At 50.5% G+C, this 21,587-nt stretch overlaps 8 protein-coding genes across 8 annotated transcripts; 4 read left to right on the forward strand and 4 right to left on the reverse strand.

The window, feature by feature from the left end:
- Positions 1-503: 503 nt before the first annotated feature.
- On the reverse strand, positions 504-2,284 carry P152DRAFT_504320 (uncharacterized protein; the record flags this gene model as incomplete). The annotated part of the gene is made up of 6 exons (XM_033682362.1): positions 504-1,082; positions 1,132-1,395; positions 1,453-1,736; positions 1,788-1,889; positions 1,952-2,194; positions 2,248-2,284. The coding sequence occupies 6 exons, from the start codon at positions 2,282-2,284 to the stop codon at positions 504-506; spliced, it is 1,509 nt and encodes a 502-aa protein (XP_033538458.1).
- A 344-nt stretch (positions 2,285-2,628) lies between these two features.
- P152DRAFT_406919 (NAD(P)-binding protein) lies at positions 2,629-4,119 on the forward strand. The gene is made up of 5 exons (XM_033676892.1): positions 2,629-2,969; positions 3,024-3,182; positions 3,231-3,337; positions 3,393-3,709; positions 3,764-4,119. The coding sequence occupies exons 1-5, from the start codon at positions 2,928-2,930 to the stop codon at positions 3,952-3,954; spliced, it is 816 nt and encodes a 271-aa protein (XP_033538459.1). The 5' UTR covers positions 2,629-2,927; the 3' UTR covers positions 3,955-4,119.
- Positions 4,114-6,577, reverse strand: P152DRAFT_463208 (uncharacterized protein; the record flags this gene model as incomplete). Its single annotated transcript, XM_033680485.1, has 5 exons — positions 4,114-5,216; positions 5,270-5,593; positions 5,806-6,079; positions 6,139-6,241; positions 6,375-6,577. 5 exons carry the CDS (start codon positions 6,575-6,577, stop codon positions 4,114-4,116), a joined length of 2,007 nt encoding a protein of 668 aa, XP_033538460.1.
- Positions 6,578-7,534: 957 nt separating this feature from the next.
- P152DRAFT_477920 (uncharacterized protein) lies at positions 7,535-8,424 on the forward strand (the record flags this gene model as incomplete). The annotated part of the gene is made up of 1 exon (XM_033681618.1): positions 7,535-8,424. Exon 1 carries the CDS (start codon positions 7,585-7,587, stop codon positions 8,422-8,424), a length of 840 nt encoding a protein of 279 aa, XP_033538461.1. The 5' UTR covers positions 7,535-7,584.
- A 2,472-nt stretch (positions 8,425-10,896) lies between these two features.
- Positions 10,897-12,464, forward strand: P152DRAFT_510185 (methylammonium permease 3; the record flags this gene model as incomplete). The annotated part of the gene is made up of 3 exons (XM_033682646.1): positions 10,897-10,914; positions 10,979-11,193; positions 11,261-12,464. 3 exons carry the CDS (start codon positions 10,897-10,899, stop codon positions 12,462-12,464), a joined length of 1,437 nt encoding a protein of 478 aa, XP_033538462.1.
- A 203-nt stretch (positions 12,465-12,667) lies between these two features.
- On the reverse strand, positions 12,668-16,679 carry P152DRAFT_426157 (uncharacterized protein). The gene is made up of 2 exons (XM_033677257.1): positions 16,461-16,679; positions 12,668-16,371 (listed from the first exon to the last, which is right to left on the reverse strand). Exons 1-2 carry the CDS (start codon positions 16,605-16,607, stop codon positions 12,931-12,933), a joined length of 3,588 nt encoding a protein of 1,195 aa, XP_033538463.1. The 5' UTR covers positions 16,608-16,679; the 3' UTR covers positions 12,668-12,930.
- A 225-nt stretch (positions 16,680-16,904) lies between these two features.
- On the forward strand, positions 16,905-20,737 carry P152DRAFT_453453 (kinesin-domain-containing protein). The gene is made up of 3 exons (XM_033678372.1): positions 16,905-17,423; positions 17,474-19,627; positions 19,680-20,737. Exons 1-3 carry the CDS (start codon positions 16,968-16,970, stop codon positions 20,607-20,609), a joined length of 3,540 nt encoding a protein of 1,179 aa, XP_033538464.1. The 5' UTR covers positions 16,905-16,967; the 3' UTR covers positions 20,610-20,737.
- Positions 20,672-21,577, reverse strand: P152DRAFT_1868 (NAD(P)-binding protein). Its single transcript, XM_033674222.1, has one exon. The coding sequence runs from the start codon at positions 21,462-21,464 to the stop codon at positions 20,733-20,735; it is 732 nt and encodes a 243-aa protein (XP_033538465.1). The 5' UTR covers positions 21,465-21,577; the 3' UTR covers positions 20,672-20,732.
- Positions 21,578-21,587: the final 10 nt, after the last annotated feature.

The raw sequence follows: 21,587 nt of genomic DNA on the forward strand, positions 1-21,587 counted from the left end.
TTTGGCCTGCGACAATCCCACTCCTTACACAATACAAGCATCTCACTCCCTCTGCCGGGTAACCTATTGCTTCCGTGATTAATTGACACATCCGTACCAATTAGGCAATTAACACATCTTGAACCGAAAGGCTTGGTGACCAGCCGAAAGCTATTGTTAATTCCACGGGGCTGAAGGGGCTTCTCCGTTACCTGGAGCCGACATCACTCTGGCCACAAATTGTTGTCCCAGTCCAGGGCAACAGACCTGTCTTACGAATCGCATCCGGCTGACAGCGGTTGCCCGACCGCGTCGCAGGGCACGATATCACGGCAAGCGTGTCGACGGGCGATGCTACAAGACGGCAAATACAAAACAACCGAACAGGAAGCAGCCCCTATTAGCATCGACGATGGGCACTCAGACCGATCCTCCGGGCACACGCACGGACTTCGCGCGTAGAGAAATCTCGTCACACGCATAGATACGACGATGGCAACTATAACTATGTACAAGCGACATGTTCAAACGAAACTAGGTACGCTATCACTTATGCTCATCAGGGTACTCATCTTGTCTGCATAATCAATCGGCCCTTCAGCAAGATCATCCTGCGTCCAAACAAACCTGACCATCGTCTTCAGGCTCTCCAAGCTCCTGACATGCGCCTTTCTTTCAGTTTTCGCAATGAGATCCAGAATAACCATCCGTTCCCCATCACCACGCGCTTCGCACGCAAAGATGAGCAACGGAAAAGGCCACTGACATGTCTCGAGCTCCCGGAATATGCTGAAAGCACTGTCCACTATCTGAGTGACCTTTTCTGACTGACCCGATAACTTTGTCGACGTGCGCTCGAGGTAGACCAAGGTGGCGAGTTGATACAGCTTTGCTACTATCGGGGCGTCCGGCCTCGGTGCCGAGTGTGTCATCTGGGTAGCGTGGGAGGGACCTGTGGCTCTTTTGATCCTCCATTCCAAGACTTCAAGATAGTTGCGATACTCGTCTGTGTTGTATCTGGAGTCAGATGGTTCAACCACATTGTCATAAACCTCCGAGAGGAGGCTGAGGATCTCGTTCGATGGCCCGGATGGATATGGGATCTTGTCCTACGGGTTAGTACTCTACCTGGCCTCATGGAGTGCGACGAACCTTAGCAAGCCCTGTTCCACAAATGCCAGGAAGCAGACCCGTGAAGCCTTCATCCGCCACATAATCTCTCTCGAATGCCCCGTGGCCGCGCCAATGCCGGAAACTGAAACGCGCGACCACCTCGTGGTATTGAATCCAGCCGAGCAGCAGCAGGAAGTCACTATCGTACCAAGCCAACCTATCGTCACAGGCTCTGTAGAAAATTCCTTTGCAACCACAGACATACCATGGCCAATGGCTAGACGTCTCGGTGGGATTCTGAATCTGTCGGGTGTCAGAGCGACTTCCTTTCTGGCCCCATAGGTGCTCAAATTGACGTACTTCGAATGATGCTAATAGCATACCAGCCGCACCGTGTTGAATAATCTCCTTGGTCTCCAATCCACGTTTGGAAGACTCGTTGAGAAGTTGAATAGCGGAGAGCTTATAGTGGGCTGCCCGAGGTTGGTGTCCGTAGCAATGTAGCGATGCAACAGCAAGCAGAGATTGCAACACTGCCGCAGATGCTGGAGCGCTAGACATAAACGCTAAGCGAAGTAACGTACTCCGAAGTTTTAGGGCATCAATGCCGACAGTTGTGAGAGAAAATGAGGCATGAGATTCGACTTGAACACATCAGCCGCCTTGTTCACGATGTTCTATACTCATTGGCTCACAGTATTGAACTAGAGCTTCCTGCGAGGCATCTAATTGGTGTGGAATCCATCTTACCGGCGTGGTAAGAACTGGACTACCAGAGAGATACTTTCCCACTGTCCCTGCACTCGGTATGAGCCATTGGGTGCCTTGTATTCAATCAGGGGTGGCCCTGGAGTCTTACGGTTCCATCCTTCAGCCGACAAACGATAGTGTATGCGCATATCCCACGAAGTCGTCTGAACAAAGGAGATATCATCCGATTTATTAAAAGACGATTCGTTGCGAGGAGGAACAGTGAAGACTGCTCGCTTCCGGTCGCTACTGTGTGGCCAGGATAGCCGGAGACCAAAGCCATCGCAAGTACGCCCTGCTTTAAGACAACGGGCACAGGATGGGATGGTTCGGTCACATCGTACTCGACGCGCTGCGTGTATAAGTCTTTCGGATTCCCGAAGAGTCTGTTCTTGGCGCACCTACCTTGGCATACTCCGCACCCTCGCTCTGGCGTGTTCATCGTTTCTCCGCTTGCAAGTAAAGGGTAGCTACTTTATCAGGCTAGGTATTCCTGGAAGCGTCGGCCAACAGCACTAATGACGATGGCTCGGTGAAAGTTGCCTAGGCCATGATATATATCTGAGGTCGCATATCGCTGATTTAAACTCAGAGAGAGTCGTTTGTCAGCTGAAGTATTGAAACGGCTCGGGCCCCACAGTTATGCACGTCAACGCCCAAAAAGGGACTGTGGCAAGTTTGAGCGAGCCACCACCGGCGCTAGTCTCAATACGACTTGTCTTCCCTGAACTTAGAAGCCACCGATACGAGTCATGTATAAGCTGTTGGTTCAACATACACAGTACGATGATGGAGAGCTGATTGAACATCAAGTTTGGCACTCTGATTATAATCGCTAGCGTGTTACTCATCTATTAGCCTGCGGTGCTTTGAAATGCGCGAAGAGCCGCATAGAAGCCTGCGGAGATGCTCGAAGTCCGCTTCAGTTCATCGATCCATAAACACAGGCCGTGTATTCTACAGGTATATAAAGAGGCTCAATACACCTCGAAATGCCAAATGATCAATCAACACCTCTTCTACTCCAAGTTTCTTACATCTAACAAACATCAATTACATTCTGTGCCCCCGCACCATTTACGCGAATGGCTTCATATCTCGTTACCGGTGTTTCTCGCGGCCTCGGAGTAAGTTCCTAATGGACAGGTCAACGAAGGAACTTCTGCTCATCATATTTCTAGTTCGAGTTTCTCAAGCAACTCTCCAACAACTCGGACAACACAGTCTTTGGTTTGGTCCGAGACAAGGCTGCCACGGACAAGAAAGTGAAGTCGGAGTTGGGCGAACGGGCAAACGTCCACATCCTAGCGGCCGACATTACCAACTATGATGCGGTCAAGGTACGGTAAATACCCTAGATATAATGAATTCTCATTGATAGGTTTAAGAAATCGGCCGACCATGTCGCCAAGGTGACCGGCGGGAAGCTCGACTACCTCATAGCGAACGCTGCCTATCAGTCTGAAGTCCGCGCTTCTGCCGGAATTGGTGACTTGTGAGTGTACTCTCAATAACTCGAAATTGTTCACAATGCCTGACAGTATGAGAAGTACCGACCAGCCAGAATTGCTAGAGAAGGACTTGCTCGATTCCTTCAACATCAATGTCGTCGGCAACATCCATCTCATCAACCTCTACTTGCCGCTTATCCTAAAAGGTACAACTAAGAAAGTCATCGCCATCTCGACTGGCATGGCAGATATTGACTTCATCGCCAAGTTTGGTGTCACTATTGGTTCCCCGTATGCCATTAGCAAGGCGGCGATGAACGCTGCTGTGGCTAAGTTTAGCGCTCAGTACGCTGGGCAGGGAGTCTTGTTCCTGAACATCTCCCCTGGCCTGGTAAATACCCGCCCTTTTGACAATCGTAAGACCAGATAAAGTGCCACCAATGCTTTGCGGCCTGCTGACTAGACAATAGCTACCGAGGAGCAGAAACAGGGCGCGGCGATCATGTTGGCCAGGTTCAGGGATTATGCACCTCACTTCACGGGGCCCATCACGCCTACAGAGTCAGTGAACCATGTAATGTCCGTGATCAACAAGGCGAGTGTCGAAAATGGCGACGGAGGCTCGTTTGTATCTCATTTTGGCAACAAACAGTGGCTCTAAAGAAAGGCCGACGCCACCGAGATGTGCTAGTGGATTACATAGAGGATTATCAAGGAGATAGTCATGTGGGAGCTGTGTTAGGATAGCAGAGAGGAGAGTTGATATCTCGCACACAGAGGCGCTGGGAGATATCTTCCATTTCTCTCTCTTCAGTTTAGATCAATGAAACTTGGTAATTGCAGATCTTGCGCATCCAGACCGTGTCACGTAGCCAGCGATTTGCTTCAATTGTTGATTCCTAAATTTGAGATCATAGTTGTGGACTTTTGCTGCGTGATTTAAGAAATCTGATGCGGTGTTAAATATCCCTATGTTCTTACATATTTCCTTGTTGTAGTGTAGGCTATCTTGAGCTATGCGGCTGAGATGCTGCGTCATAATATGACGTCGCAGTGAATCACAGCAAGAGAATTCGTGTTGGTCTGGACAGATGATGCAAGCTTTGGTCGGGATGTTTCTCTCGTTAAGGCTAGGAACAGATTGTTCTTGTGTCGGTAGGGTCTTATCGTTCGTCCTATCGCTATCGTCGCTGTCGTCTGCATTCCAGCTTGTATCCCTCAGACGGGGAGGCTCTTGGAGATCACAAAGCGCGATCATATCCTTTGTAGCTTGAATTCTCTTGCAGAGAGAAGCGTCGTCTGAAAGGGTGTCTGCGTCTGGCCCATAGAACGTATCCACGTTGCGAGGCGTTCCGGAAAAGTGTACTTGGGAATTAGGATAGGGTGGTTCCCAGTCGACTTCTTCAGAGTCTTCTTCGGATTCTCCGTCGTCTTCGTCTAAGATGTTCCCCTCTGTACGACGAAGAAGCTTCTCGATCTGCTTATTGATTTCATCGTTTGGCATATCATGAAAGCAATCCTCTTTCATCTTCTTCTTCGCAACCCTGTACAAACTTCTCTTCTTCTTCATTAGTACTTTAGAGACCGCTTTGTGCTGCCGATAGAGTATAGGACACAGACTCGTGCCCTTCGTCACAGGCCCTGCCAAGGATCGAATTTCCATTGCCAATTCGTCTCTCTCCGCCCTCAACTTGAGGATTTTAGGATGGCGGCGAATAGACTTTTTCTGCTTGCTCTTGATATCATTAGGTGCTAAAGCATCTCGCATGCTCCTTCGAGCCGCCTTGGAAAGCGGTTTTTGCGGTGGACGAGCCTGAACGAACTCCTGCAAGTCACCAATGAAATTAGATTGGTAGTGTCTCTCAAACACCTTGTTTCCGGGATATCCCAGGGCTTTCCTCCTTTCAGAAGCGACATAATGTACTGATAAAAATAAGCTTTGAATGTCTAAGAGTAGTATTATGAAGAAAACTCACAGTTTATCTCATTTGCAGCCCAGCGCCTATAAAAGTAGAACTTTTTGAGTAACTCATACCCCAATCCCTCGGAGATATGCTTCAGTGCACTGTCACTGGTGCTATACTTCATAGATAAGATCGGATCGAGTACCCATTTTTCAGCAGTGTGGTTCATATTCCGGAGAACAGGAACCTTTAATAAGGCTTTCTTCCCTCTGATTGGTAGTTTAGGAAGTCGACAGGGTACACGGAGTTGCCGAATGAATTCAGGGGTCAGGTTCTCATTTTCGAATGCGTTGTCTCGGAATGCCATCGCAACGATTTGTAAGATCGGACAATACGCTAACTGGTAGTCACAATGTGGAAAGTATCTTGTCCTGCAGAGGTGGTAAGCGGCGAATATACTGTTCTACGGGCTATCCCTTATCCATCCGCACCTTCTGCTCTTCCTTTCATATTGTGAAAATTGAGGATCGCGCAAAGAATGTCCCTGCTACCATGATTTGGAAGGTAGAATAAATCAATATCCTGTCAACAGACCGTGTGGGGGGTACAGTCGAATGAGATATGGTATGGAATCTGGCTTTTGAACCCCTGATTCCTGCTGCCATGTTCGTTGGGAACAACACCATCCTCTAGAATCACGCCAGGTCGTGTCCCAGTTATGGAAGACCATAGCTGGAGAGTGGACTGTTGAACGATATAATTGCCGAACCGAAAACAACTGGAGTTTCTCCAAAGGAAACGCTGGTGAAGTACCTGCTCCTCAATATCAAGGGTCTCTTTTGGCCTTGTGTGAGGGACCGGGCACTCAGCTGGAAACAGATGCTGCAAGTACTATGTCTCTTATTAGCTAAGTAACTCATCTAAACGCCGAGAATCCGTACTCTTCCTACCTGCACGATAGCATTATATCTTAATTCGTGCCTTGCGAGTCTTGAAAAGTACTGAGACAAGCGTCTCCAGTATGCCTGATATGATTGAAGTCTCCTCTTTCCGTCATCCAGTCAGTCGAAGAAAGCCATATAGACTGCGGGCTCCTCTGAGAGAAGATGTTCTATATAATCCACATTTATATGCTCACAATACCTATTTGTCTTTGTCAGTGTTATCGTAGTAGTACCAATTTTGAGAACGGAAAGCGTACTTGTACCAATATCTCTCAACCACTGCCATCCGTCGTAGGGTACTTTTATTGTAGTTCGGAGGTATCCATCCAAAACTTCTATAATGTTCTAACTTGGCAAAAGTTTCCGGGCGAGTCCAAGTCCAGGACTGAAGTTCGTTTGCACCTTTGGACAGCGGAGCATAAAGGTGTCGAGGCATATCATATTGGAATCACGATTTGTACGCAGCTGTGAACAAGAGGGAGGCGAACGAAGGATAGACCACTTATCACGGCGCACTCGGCGCCTTTGAATAGCAGCCATGATTTTTGCTAGTAGGGAGCGTGGCATGGGGGATCACTGGTAAAATGGGAGTTGCAGGCGACAGATTGGGCACCTGGGGGTAGAATTGGCGATGTGGTGATCACGTGACATAGAGTAAAGTATGTGGTTATTAATTAGGTGAAGATGGAATTGCCGCAGAAAACTGCCTAACTATAAAACCGCAACTTTCTAGTAATAAACAGATTGAGGGGTAAGCAGTTGAGATCATGTGACTCAATAATGTGATTTGCCTTGTGGATATCATGTCACCATGTGTATGCCTCTGTGGCCTCACACTGGTCCATCAGAGCATGATCGCACGGTAGGTAAATTTACATGTGATCGACGACGCCACTTCGTATCCATGTTTCAGCCCCTGGTACTCGTCGGTCTCTGCCGTGTCCAGATTGAAGTTTATTACAAGCATCGACCAATCGAAATGTATGTACAACTTCCTCATCAAAACCAGTTTCCAACACCGAATTCGAATGATTTGCCCATATAACCACTTAATTACATGAAATTTTCGGTCAGAAATTGAAGAAACTTATAAATAAAGAGTAAAAGGTCGTGTTAAAAAAAAACCCTAACTGAACTTTTCCTAGTAACTAACGGCGGTCGAACCGTCGAAGTAGAACTAGTTAGGTAGTTGGTCAGAGGATTAAGTTAGAATCCCTAGTAAGACACTAGTTTTTGAGCATTGCAGCCATCAATTAACGGGGATAATTACGTCGTAGGCATCCGGCATCCTGTCAATTTAAGATGAGTGCGGCACAAAGATGATAAAGATCGCGGTATATGACCCTGCTTGTTCTTCTTGTCCAGTCCGCCCCATTTCGCCTTTCTTAGATCTGTCACGTTGCGAGTCTCCACGGTTAATAGTCTTGCGGACACCCTTTCATCATGTTTCTCGCCATAGTTATCGCAATATGCCTCGGCCAGTCCTTCGTCGGCGCAATCGAGCTGACCACCGGTTTTGTCCAATTATCAACATTAACCACGGATCGACATTTCGTACGCACTACAAAAACCGAGACCTACACTCAAACATCATCGGTCTGGCCCACCGCGCCAGTAACCGGCAGCCCGATATCTAGCTCTGTAGTCACGCTTGATGGCCTCCCCATAACCAAAATTGTTGCCGCCATTCCTACAGATGCACCTTTCGCCTCAACAAACCCATCGCGACAGTTCGGCAATGATGTAACAAGCTCTTCAACACTTACCGTCATCTACGGACCCGTAGTCGTCACGCCGCCACCATCATGCACCCGCACTTCCTTCCGCTACGTCACCTCCGCCATACTCGGCGACCTCAATAATCTCCAGCCGTCAGAAATCGAAGCCGCCCTTTCCCAGATCGAAGGCGCCACGCGCTCCTCCTTCTCAACGGACATGCGCCCTGGGCAGCAATCACCGGGCACGACGAGCTGGGCTCAAGTCAATATCTATCTTCCTACAGGCGTGGCCTCTCCTACCCTCACCAGTTCCGATCTCGACCATCTCGCACAATGTTACGATCCGCGCCGTTTTGGATGTCCCATGGCGGAGAACACCGCTGTTATTGCCGGCTGCCCCATTGACCGGGTGCCGACCGGATATCCACTGCCCGTCGACGGGGATTCCGGCGCAACTCCAATATCAAGCTCGATGGGTGGTGCGGCAGCACCGACAGGACAGGTTGGGGCCGTGTTTGTGGCGGCAGCTGCTGGATTGGGGATCGCTATCGGTGCTGCGATATAGATCATACTCTTACGATCCGGCCGTACCAGGCGACGACTCGACATTTGAACCAACCTGCTTGGTTAGCCTTGCGCACGGATTCTTAACTACTTAGCAAATACGGAGTACCATAGAAATTTAGAAGGCTGGTGAGTTTTGTCCACCACGCTAGCCATATTATTACTACCGTGGAATTATTTGCGTGTTATTTTTATAAGCTCTTTTGATGGTTCCGAGGCCTCGACTGAGAAGAATCTAAAGCGTATTCCGATGTCTCGTCATATTCATGCATTAAAGTACTTAGATTGATAGATTCTACCAAGGGAACAGGCCGCAGGCCTGGGACCATAACAATTCCACGCAATTGTTGGGGTACAGGAAGCATTCACTCCTCTTGTAGCCGGAGCCATATTCCGTGCTTTAACCAGTTCTGTCGGATCGTTTTCCTGTCTTGTTTCCGCCAAAAAAATTGGTCACTGAGACTATGTTACTGCAGTAAAATAGGACGGGCTGAAGCCGTCGACGCTCGATGTCGGCTAAGAACTCTTCTAACGAAGGAGGCTGCTAAGTACGTAGCCATGCTGCATACCATGGGTTCTGAGAGCATTGTAGGCTTCATCGTAAGAAGCGTAAAGACAATCTGGTGGAGGAGCAATACCTTCCATGTTTCGATCTGTGAGAGAGAGAGAGAGAGAGAGAGTAAATTAAGATTTAAAGTTGACCTAACGTAGTTAAGTTAGGGAAAGATTGGTGATAAATTGGCATGAGTTGTTCAAGGGAAGATTGGTCGTACGCTAGGCTTGATTAATCCATTAGTTTCCCCGATTCCTAGCGTGGTGGAAAAACTGGTTTACAAATCTCACCAGCCCAATTAGAATACACTGATAGCCGATAATATTCTGCCTTCAATATTACATTTTTAGACATCATGGCGGTGGTGGTGGTGTAGATTAGGAGGTGTAGTTAGAGACGTGACGTGGCAGTTCGCTTGTGCACTACATTATTACCATTAACCAATCTTTGTTTCCCCGTACAAATTACGATAGTCAATACGAGCTGCAGCATGGTAATACTACGAGCGCAACAATACAATGACCCGGCCATCGGCGACAGAACAGGAACCATCCTGGCTAGGACCCATTTGAACTGTGGCGACAGTAATGTGGGTAGGTAACTAGTTTGCTAATACATAAATACAGAATAATTCTTCTCGAAAAGAATGCTTTTTCAGAGTCGACACGGATACCATCAGTGATCCGAGGATCGATTGCCTCCCGGAATTCAAGCGAATCAGACAAAAGCAACCCAGACTACCCCGGTTTTGATGGCACCTTATCTCTACTTCTCCCTCCCTTCTTTCCCCCCCATCCTGCATCGAGCATCCTCCATCCGCTCCCCAGACCCCAGGGCACAGTCCGTCCCATCATTGATGGCTTGAGGGTACTGTCAGCCAACACCGAACGAGCCACAGGAAAGCTACGTTCTGTAAGCCGTTGTTATTGGTTTTCGTGCTGTAGAAATGGTGCCACATTGATATCGCGTTAGCCCCGTCCGTGCTCCGCGCATACGAAGCGACAGTTTAGCGACTGGCTTGCATCTGCAAGTTGCCATGTTATCTACGGAATACAAACGCCACGATGCTCATACCGTGTGTCGTAAATACCATGCATGGACAGTTGGATGTCCAAATCTTGAGGGGCGCCGTCGGCGATGAAGGACTCGTGGTTATTCTGACACAGGACACAACACCTGCCATCTGCAGCTAACCAAGCGGATAACAATTAATAGGACATTGAGACGGGTTGAACCTTTAAAAAGTAAAAGGATTCACAACCGTCGATACCAGCCTAGACGATATCCTGCCGAATGACAAGGCGAACTCGATGACAAGGTTATGGAAGATGGAGGAGTTGATTGGTGCGAATGGTGACGAGACGCGTTCTTATCAACACTTAACTATCACCACGTTGCTTCGGCTCACCACCCAACGAAATGTTATCTCTGGCACTGTCCCTCCACTTCCTAAAACAGTCTGATATGATCCTTTGCAGTTAGGCCCTGGTTTACGGATGATTTCCACATTCCACTCTTTCGAACACCACCCTGCTTGGGAGACGCGAAGCCCTGACAGATGTACGTGCATCCTCGTGGGCGATGTTATTACGCGATGGCAAGATAAGCCATGCGATAGTGATGCCAAATACGGAAGCAAGAAACGACTTGCCAGTAGGTTGGTGGCTTGCGATGTTTTGAGAGCGGGAGGGTATCTATCACTCAATTCTATATCTGGACCATGTCCGCCATATCTGAATGTTCTCCTGTCTAGCCTCCGTCCTTGATCCTCCTCACCTTCGTCTGGATTACCCTTCCCGGTCCTTGTCGATGTGTTTTCGTTCTACTTCAGTCTCTCCCTTATATACTTGATCTAGCATTGAGCTGGAGATTCCGTAGATTGCCATTCAAGAAGATCGTGATTGAAGGACTTCCGCGACGATGGCCGAACTAACTCCTGTAAGCCACTCCATATCTCGATTCCGGTGTATTCGACAAAGTAGTAACTGATACCGTCGTCTAGCCGGAGTTCAACGAGACGCAGCCCAATGGCGGTGATTCTCTTCTCGTCGATGTCAACGCCCAGTACGCGGGTTTTGAGATGCACTATATCTGGATTGCCGTTATGTGCTTCCTGGTTTGGCTCATCATCCCGGGTATCGGACTTCTCTACGGAGGGTTGGCGCGGAGGAAATCCGGCTTGGCTCTCCTGTTCCAGTCTCTTATGGTCGCGGCGATGTGAGTTCCTGCAGTAGATGCATAGCCATCCACTAACTATCTACTGCCTCGACTAACACTTCTCCAGGGTTACGTTCCAATGGATGTTCTGGGGCTACTCCCTCGCCTACTCCCGCACCGCCTCCCCGTTTATCGGCAACCTGGCCAACTTCGGCATGAAGAACGTCAGCGCTGCCCCATCCCCAGGATCCGACCTCCTCCCCGAAATCGTTTTCTGTTTCTACCAGATGTTGTTCTGCGCCTGCACGGTACAAATCGTCATCGGCGGGTCCTTCGAGCGTGGCCGTATCATCCCCTCCCTCGTCTTCGGCTTCCTTTGGGCCACCATCGTGTATTGCCCGATTGCCTGCTGGACCTGGAACTCCAACGGCTGGCTGTACAACCTCCCTTCCCTCGATTTCGCCGGTGGTGGCCCCGTCCACATCGCGTCCGGCTGGGCTGCCCTTGCGTATGCCTTCGTCCTTGGAAAGCGCCGACATGTTGGCGAGAAGTCCCACCACAAGCCGCATAACACCACTCTTGTCTTCCTCGGTACCGTCCTCATCTGGTTCGGATGGTATGGCTTCAACGGCGGTAGCGCCCTAAACGCCTCCGTCCGTGCCATGACCGCTGCGTTCAACACCAACACCGCCGCGTCCATGGGTGTCCTAGGCTGGTCTCTCGTCGACTACTTCCGCCACGGCCGACGATTCTCCGTCGTCGGTGCCTGCGAGGGCGCCATCGCCGGCCTCGTCGGCATCACTCCCGCCGCCGGTTTCGTGTCCGTCTGGCTTGCGGCGCTCATCGGCTTCCTTACCGCTGTCGTCTGCTCGCTCTGCCAGGGCATCGACAAGATCCTGCGCATCGACGAGGGCATGGATGTCTTCAAGCTCCACGGCATCGGTGGCATGGTCGGCTCCTTCCTCACCGGCATCTTTGCCCAGTCCTGGGTCAGCTCGCTCGACGGCAGCACGCTGGCGCCCGGCGCCATCGACGGCGAGGGCATCCAGGTGGCTAAGCAGCTCGCGGAGATCGCGGCCATCTCGGCGTACAGCTTCACGGTCTCGTGTATCCTGTTGTATGTGCTCAAGTACATCCCCGGAATGCATCTGCGCGTCAGCGAGGAGGCGGAGATGGTCGGTCTGGATCTCGATCAGTTCTTCGATGAGCAGATCGGGGACTGGAGCATGCTGGAGCAGATGGCGTTGCAGAGCGAGCAGGGAACCGCGACTCCGACCTCTGGAATACAGAAGGAGGCGGTGGCAGCGCAGCAGACGACAGTGGAGACGTAGGAGGCTAAGCATGATCGAATTTTGTTGGATTGTTGTTTTGAACTTGGTGCGATACCACATAAGTCGTGTGTGGCGGGGAGGTTGGACAGTGAAATATACTGCCATTTATTTCTAGCTTATGGATATACCTGATTGAATGCATCACCCACTAACTTGCATTTAAACTCCTCCTACGTGCTATACCATTGTGTTGGATAACAACCCTTCCGTTCAATTTCGCGTGCCATTTTTTTATGGAAAGCGAGCAGTACGAGCGTTGAGTAGCGTCCGAAATTGTTCAGTGCTATCCAATTATTACTAACAATGTGCTGTATATAATAGTATGAGATGAGGCAGCGGTCATACTTTGGCCCGCATCGCGTACCACTTACCAAGCCCATAAAGCGACCAAAACATAACCGACATTGCCCGTACTCCATCAACTCGGCGGTTTCATGCATTCACTATGTCATCGCAGCGGGGTTCTCTAGCCCAAAACTGCCCCCATCAACATATCTGTAATCGCACTTCTCTCCTCCACCACCTCTGCAGGCCTTCTCCCCCAGTCAATCTGCTTCATCGCTTCCACTGCATTGCTACTGCCTAACCCGTCGTCATCGAAAACCATCCATAATACTTCCGCGGCACCAGTACGGACCACGGCGGCCGGATGTCGCAGCATGGTTACCACCTTTTGGAGCACTAGTTCTCGGATCACTGGCACCTCTGCGAGGTTGCGATAGATCGACAGGGCTGTTAGATGGAGTGCCGGTTGGGGTGACTTATGGTGTGCTTTTTGAACCAGCGAGAGGAGCCTGCGGAAAGAGAATGCGGGCGCGGTGGTTGTAGGGTCGGAGGATTTGGACTTGTCGGAGGCACCTGGGGGAGTGATAAGCCGGTGCAAAAGCCGCATGTCGAGTAGGAAGGCAAGAATCTCCAGTATGCTCGGTAGGAGACGCGGGTTGCCGAGATTGTCGTTTAGGGTGGAGAGGAAAAGGTCGAAGAACTCGAGGACGCTGAAATCATCTAGCCTTCCCTCTGCTGTTTCCCTTGGGAAGGTAGATTCGATACCAAGAGCCTTGGCCAGTGCGATCCGCGCCGTTCGCTCTACCGCATCCGAACCTTGCGCAGCGGAAGAAATCATGCCTTCGAGAACCGCCCGCCGAATTGATGGATGGACGTCACATTCCATGAAGAGGATATAGCTGCGGAAGTAAGACTCTGAGGATACATCTTTCTCCATGAGTTCTGGTCTGTCATCTATCGCAGCGTAGTAGAGTCTGGGCCTTGAGACGAGTGTGCGGGCTCGAGAGCGAAGCTTGTCAAGCTTTTCGAGCGAGAGCCGGAGGAGAGACGCGTATAACTGTATCTCCATATTCCCCTCTTCTGATTCCGAGTGAGTTCCCAGAGCTATATCCGATGACCATATACTTGCAAAGATGGGGAGTGCTTCAAGGCGGACAAGCGAGCCGACATCTCCTTGAGAGGTCACCGTGTAGTCATTGAAACTCTTCAACAGGGTTTCCTGTAATCTAGCAAATAGCTGTGGCTCCGCTCTGACCCTAGGAACAAGATCCGGCGATATGTAAGTATTCAGAGCTCTTAGAGCGATAACTCGTTGGTCGATTTTACGCGGCGGATGCGCTGCCTCAAGTAAAGTTTCGAACATCGAAGTCCAAACCTGAGGGCTCATGTGGAGGTCTTGAAGTGAAGAGCCAATTGCGAGCATATATCCTGAGCTAGGGTTACTCATGGCATGCTCCGATTTGACCTTAGCATGCCATGACCCTACAAGCCGAATGAGTTCAGACTCGGGCAGTGAATGACAGAGTTGCTTTGCTGCTTCTGGGATCGCTCGGAGAACACCTTCATCGTTGCGGTGGAGACAATGATTGAAGAGTTCAATCAGCATATCGCCTGAGTCGCTTGTATTTGTTGACAGCCATGATCGGAGCAAGCTCAAAATCTTGACTAGAGAGATGACGGCAATAGCGGTTAGTCGTGGTCGTAGAGCTGGGGAGGAGAAATCGATCTCCGTAAATTTCAGCCGGCTGGGGAGAGCCAGGTACTCTGCAAAATGAGATAACCCCTCGACTGCTTGTGGTCGGCGTTCCGTAGGGGGACCGGTTCCCCTCAAGCTGCATTCTAGGATGCTGGAAAAGGCAAGGAGCAAACCATGCTTTTCCTCGATCTGGCGTGGTTTCAACTTCGCCAGAATCTCGAGAACCTCATCGAGCATTCCCTTTCGCACCTCCTTCCCTTTGACCTTTGCTAATGAGCCCAAAGCCAGCGCCGCGATCTCTCGGGACTTCTCGTCATTTGATCCCGTACCCCGCCAATCGACGAGACCTGTAAACAACCCGTCCCAGTACAGTTCGCTCAGTTTGCCTGCAGCCGATCCAACTTGAATCATAGCACGTTGATGCAACCCAACTGCCTGGAAATCGATCGTTTGGACAACCGATATCCCTTCCATGACGGTGTCTGGATGACGACCAACAAGCTCCTGCAACGCGGCGGACGATCCTCGTCGGATGTTGCCTGCTGGATCGAGGCACGCGGAAATGACAAGTTCTACAGCGAGCATCTGCAGGACAGATAGATGGTGGGTAGACGAACTTGCTGCACGAATTGTAGACGTGTCGATTCGGGTGAGCTCCTCTGTCGTGTAGCGCCGGGAGAGTGCCCAAATGCCGAAGTTCGCCGCGTCTCGAACGTTCGAACCCACCGAAGTTCCAGTAGCGGATCGTTGCTCAAAGTTCAGTGCCAGAAGGAGGGCATTAAGAACGTCAGGGAGCTGAGTAGGTGGGGGAGCACGCTTGTATAGAAGATGAGAGAGGGTCAGCGTGAGACCATGCCACCGGAGAGAATTGACAGCGGTAACGCTGCGCTTGTGTCCCTCCCATAGGACATTGTCTTCAAAGCCTCCAATCACTGCCTCAATTAACTCAACGGCCATGTCTTGGTCCAGGCTAAAGGTGATGACGCTTATAGCTTTGCTTGATGCAAAGCGGACAGGCGCGTCGCCGTCTGACAACGCCTCAAGCAGGAATCCAATGACATCCTCAAGAGTAGCTGTGACATCAAGGCCAGTTAAGCTATCCTCTGCTCGAAGGCAGTGTAAAACGATGATACGAAAAGTCTTCACAATAAGTTTTCGGGTAATTGCCAGAGAGCTCAAAAATTTGAGTGATTGAGAATCCAGGATTGCCTGACAAACAGAAAAAAGCCTTGATATCTGGATACCAATCTCTTGGACGGTACCGGAAGCGATAAGACGGGAGATAAAGGTAAGCATCCCTAAGCACGCATGGACATCATGTTCCTTGTGTGCTTCTTGAGCTCGATCGGCCCCGAAGAACCCGACTGCCCAAGTCACTACAGCATCAAGGAGACCGGCCTTGCGCATGTCCGGCCGTAGGCAAATTCTTGACAAGAGTCTGGCCGACGCTCCGCTCTCCTTGGTGGGACTTCGAAGGTACTTGACACAAAGAGGGATAATACGTCGGGTGATGCTTGGCAGTTCTTGTGGAAGCTCGAAATCCACAGGCTCAAAATGAATTGTAGGATCGTCTGAGGAAATAGATGAAAGATCGAAGGGAGCGAGCATCAGGTGTGAAAGCCAGAGAAGGAGGATATACCGCTCATGCCATGTCGCTGAGGGGTTGTTTCGGCAAGCCTCCAATGCCCCCAGCATAGGTTCAAGATATTGAGGCTCATTGTTGAAGAAGCTGACGATGACCTTCTCCCCGCGGATTTTGCAGAGGTAATACAGCAGTTGTGCTACGGTATTTTGCACGGTACAAGCCCCGGATTTGCTCTTGATATGGCCATATTGGACACATTCAAGGAATCTGTTGACCAGATCTGGGACAATTTGGGGAAGATGCCTATCGAGGAGCTGCGGATCTTCTTGAAACGGGTCAATCTGCCGCGAATTGTCAGTACGAAAACATAAAGACCAAGCATGTTGGCGAGCGATTTGTAATCCGCGTAAACTAGGAGTATATTGCATACCAGTGATATGAGGCGAGATACCCTCGAGTCACGGATGTATTGTTTTGCGCCAAGGGCTTTTTGCAACTGTAAGCGAAAATCAGTTAGAAGCTGCGGCGATGCCCGCATGAGTTGCAGGTCCGAATCATCCTTCAAATCCATTGTCATAAAACTTCATCAGGCACCTGGAGTGCCATTCGTCGACTCGTTCTATCATTCTACATGATAAGGTAGGAATATCTCATCGATGTGTAGTTTGGACGATTCATACACCTCTGCTGCAGCTGCCCCCCTGCAGCTGGGAGGGAAGTTTCGACAAGGCGCCAAGGCATCTCTGGTCAATGGCGGGGCGACCAATCAAAACAAGCCACTAATAATGCGCGCTATTCCCGATTCGGAACCATGTGTGTAAACATCCCAACTCCATCGCATCCCACTCAACTTCAAATCTTCAATACAGCTGAACTTCAGCGCAATCCCTGAAAATCTTCGAGACATTTGCTTCCGCGGGTATATATACACGCGATTATGCCTCCCCTACCGCGTCCTTCAAGTACCAATACGCGAAGAGCTATGCGACCCCCTCCTCGACCCGTCCCTTCTCGATCGCAATCCGTGACCCCTTCTTTCAACGGGCGACAATCTCCAGCTGGGTCCGTAACTTCGACGACATCCTTTTCCCGATCCAAATCGCCGGCGACGCAGATGGCCGGCTCGAAACGCAAAGAGCGCGAGTTTGACCAGGACTCGACCCATGAGACCAACATCAATGTGGTGGTGCGATGTCGTGGTCGCAACGAGCGCGAAGTGAAAGAGAATAGCGGCGTAGTTGTGTCCACGGATGGCATCAAAGGGAAGTCGGTGGAGTTGTCGATGGGACCGAGCGCACTGAGCAATAAGACATACCATTTCGATAAAGTTTTTTCGCCAGCAGCGGACCAAATCATGGTGTTTGACGAAGTGGTGGCACCCATTCTAGATGAGGTTCGGGCTATACAAGCATCCATGGTATAGCAATCCCTAACATTTGGCAGGTTTTGGACGGATTCAACTGCACGATCTTCGCATATGGCCAAACCGGAACTGGAAAGACGTACACAATGTCAGGCGACATCTCTGATATACTCCCTCTGCCCGATGCAGCCGGTATCATCCCTAGGGCTCTCCATTCCCTATTCAATAAACTGGACAGTGATGAAGGCGACAAGTCCGTGAAATGTTCATTCATTGAGCTGTACAACGAAGAACTGCGCGATCTGCTCTCTGTGGATGACAGAACGAAACTCAAGATCTACGAAGAGAATACGCGAAAGGGGCATGCCGCCACTTTAGTCCAGGGCATGGAGGAAAAATTCATCGAGAGCGCATCGAAGGGTATCGAATTGCTTCGCGAAGGAAGCCACAAGCGCCAAGTTGCAGCTACCAAGTGCAACGATCTCAGTTCAAGAAGTCACACGGTCTTCACGGTCACCGTGTACGTGAAGCGATCATCTGAAACCGGTGAAGAGTTGGTGAGCGCTGGAAAGCTGAATTTGGTCGATCTTGCAGGAAGCGAAAATATCCAGCGATCTGGAGCTGAGAATAAACGTGCAACTGAGGCGGGCCTGATCAATAAGAGTCTGCTGACTCTCGGTCGGGTTATCAATGCGCTTGTGGATCGTGGCAGTCACATTCCTTACAGAGAATCCAAGCTCACACGGCTTTTACAAGACTCACTTGGCGGCCAGACGAAGACATGCATCATAGCGACGTTGTCTCCCGCTAAGAGCAATCTGGAGGAGACGATTTCATCACTTGATTACGCATTCCGGGCAAAGAATATCCGAAACAAACCGCAGGTCAACCAGGTGTTCTCCAAGAAAACTCTTCTCAAAGAGTTTACTGGCGAGATCGAGAAGCTCAGGAGCGAACTCATCGCAACCAGACAACGGAATGGAGTCTATCTTACTTCGGAAATCTATGAAGGGATGACTATAGAAAGCGAGTCTCGAAGAATCCTTAGCGAGGAGCAGCGGGACAAAATTGAGACAATGGAGGTCAACCTCCGCAACAAAGTACAAGAGCTCTTTAGCCTCACAACCAACTTTAATAATCTCAAGAAAGACAATGAGGCATCCAAGGCCGTCCTGGATGACACAAAGAACATCTTGGAGAACACGGAGATCGTGCTAGGCCATACTCGACAGAGCCTGGCAGAAGAGAGGGTCATCCGAAATGCTCATCAACACACCGAACTGGAGCTGGCAGGTATAGGTGCAAGCATGATAGGTACCCTTGAGCGGACCACGGAGCATATCAATGGGTTGGATGCAAAACTACGGCGCCGATCCGACCTTCACAACCTCAACAGGGATACTTGGGCCAGTTCCCAAGACCTCGTTTCGCTGGGCGCTAGGAGCGTGGAGGAACTAGTAGGAAACTTCCGCGAAGAACAGGATGGCTTGCTAAACGACCTTGCCGGTCGCATGCGAGGCTTCGTGGCCGATGAGATTGCGAACCTGGAGAAGACGGATGGCTTCATTCAGGAGCAATCGAAATCATTCCACGCCTCGACAAAAGAAGTCATGGATCAAACGGAACAGTCACGGTCTGACTTGAATGCAGTTCTAGGAGACATTGAAACCGTCCGAGAGGATGCGAAGTCAAAACTCGGCTCGGGACTAGATGATCTCTCAAGAGCATCACAGCGCATCTCTGCCGGCATCTTGACTGAAATTGATGGGTTCCAGACCCAACTCCACTCCTCGTACGCATCGCTAGGGAAAGATTTCCGATTGGTCTTCGACGAATTGTTGAAAACGCTTCATGAGCAAGAGTCAACAATCACCGAACTTCGGACCGAAATATCCGAGGCGAATGCAAGGATGCTAGCATCGACCCAAGACCAAGAGACTCGGATACAAGCGGCATTCGAATCCGAGAAGCAGAAGGCATCTGAGGACAGGACAACACTTCTGGCGCAGATCTCGTCACTGGTCGCAGCGAATGCTACTGCGCAAGAGACGCGGTTCTCCGGATTTCTGGGACAATGGCAACGATCTTTCGCAGCATCTTCAAAGGAGTTCTCAGAAGCCAATGCGGCCTATGGTTCAGGAATGGATGCGTGGGCCGGCAAATCTACGGGTCTGATTCAGTCAATGACTCAGGCTCGGGATTCAGTGAAAGGCAAGATAAAGGGAGACTTTGCGGTAAGTAATTTGGTCAGAGCAAGACATGTACGGGAGACTGATTTTTATACAGAAAGCGAACGAGCATACGGAGACACTTCGAACGACCACCTCAGCGGTTCATGACTCCACCTCCCGGATTGTGGAAGAGCAGAAAGGCCACATGGACTCGCAGTTACAGGCGCTCGACGGCATTGTGGGCCGTATCAAAGAGACGAACGACGCACACCACAAATCTCACCTCACATCACTCGAAAACCTTGCCTCAACCGCCGAGGTATCCTACTCAAGCATCGGCGCGCATTTCAAATCATCCCTCGACACCGTCAAAGATCTGGATAGCGACATGACCTCTCGATTTGACACCGCCCGCGACACCCTTTCCCAAGTCTCGCCATCCGGCCCCATCATCGACAAGCTCCAAGACCTCGCGTCGCAGATCGAAGATCGGCAGCTGGAAGAGTACAAACCCACCGGGAACACGCCCAAGCGGACGACCTACGAATATCCGGCCTCCCTCCCCCGAACCCAGAGCCATGATCTCCTCATCGCCAGAGCACGAAGCCAATCATCCGAATCTGCAGATGGGACCGGTGCCAAGAGCCCCAACAAAGCTAAGATCTTCGCCGACGCTGATAGCTCTGCAGTGCCGGTGTCGCCGTCCGTGTCACGGCCGGCAACAAGCACGTCGACTAGCTCCTCAGGTTTGAAGGAGCTGGATGTGAATGTCGTCGGCATGCCGACTGGGGGGGATTCTAGTGCTGTGTCTGTGCCCGATGCGCTTGGTAAACCTGCGCAGAAGAGACAGAACACGAACGCCGTTGGGATGCAAGAGAAGCTGAGCTCGGAGAGCAAGTTGCCGATGAAGCGGAATACGCGGATGACAGTCGTTGGCGTGGGACATGGAGCGGATCGGGAGAACGTGCCGCTTGTGCAGAATTTGAGCGCCAGTGTTGGACACGCTGGGGTCGGAAGGAGGTTGAGGAGTCAAAATTCCTCCTGAGTTGGGTATTCATTGCTTTGTTCTTATCCTTGCTGGTGCGGTGGCGGAATTGGATATCATGATAGAATAGATGTCCAGGCACGAGCACGAGTATGACTAATATTTAATCCTCGTACGTATCGGTCAGAATGGAATGTCTTCTCCGAAGCGGTCCAAGAATCGTCCTGAGTCTTTGCTTGAAAGGCGGTCGAACAGCGCGATCATGTCGCTAACACTCTCCTCGGCCCTCATTGCACCCTGCTCCTTAGCCAGAACGAGCCCCGTCTCGACACGGCCGGGATGAACCATGAGAAACGTCATTTCAGGGATATCGACGGCGAATGACTTGACGATGGCGTTCAGCGCGGCTTTTGACGCACGATATGCGTATCCTCCTCCTGAATTATTCCCCGAAATAGAACCCATCCGTGACGACATGACCACGACCTTGACTTCGTCGCCAAGCTGTAGCGCCAATCTGAGACTGGAAAACAATTCCTTGACGAGCAAGAAGGTCCCCAGCGCATTGATTTGGAACGTCGTAGTCATCGTCGCCGCGTCCATTGACTCCATTGTCTCTGCGCTTCGCACGTCGGTCGGATTCGTCTGGTGGATCGAAGAGACCAGGCCTCGTATACCGGCGCTGTGTATTATGCACGAGATGGAAACCTGCTTCAGCTTTTGCCCGAGCTTCTCAATTGCCGTCGGAGACGTCAGGTCAACGGTATACGCTAGGACCGAATGTTCATATCCTTCCGGAAGCCAGTCGAGTGGGATGGGGACATTATCCACAGCGATGCATATCTGTTTGGGGGCCCATCGTTTCAAGAATTCGAGTCCGATCCCTGATGCGGCTCCGGTGATCAAGATGGGCATTTCTGGCTGTAGAGTAGTTGTCAAAGTTTCGTACTTTTAAGAGACCAGAGTTGGAAATTATAATGTAGGATCATATGAGTTTTAGGTTCTCAACAAGCTTGAGGTTAATAAAGGAATGACGAA

The sequence above is a fragment of the Eremomyces bilateralis genome (assembly GCF_010015585.1).
Source record: "Eremomyces bilateralis CBS 781.70 unplaced genomic scaffold P152scaffold_1, whole genome shotgun sequence".
Classification (NCBI taxonomy): Eukaryota; Fungi; Ascomycota; class Dothideomycetes; order Eremomycetales; family Eremomycetaceae; genus Eremomyces; species Eremomyces bilateralis.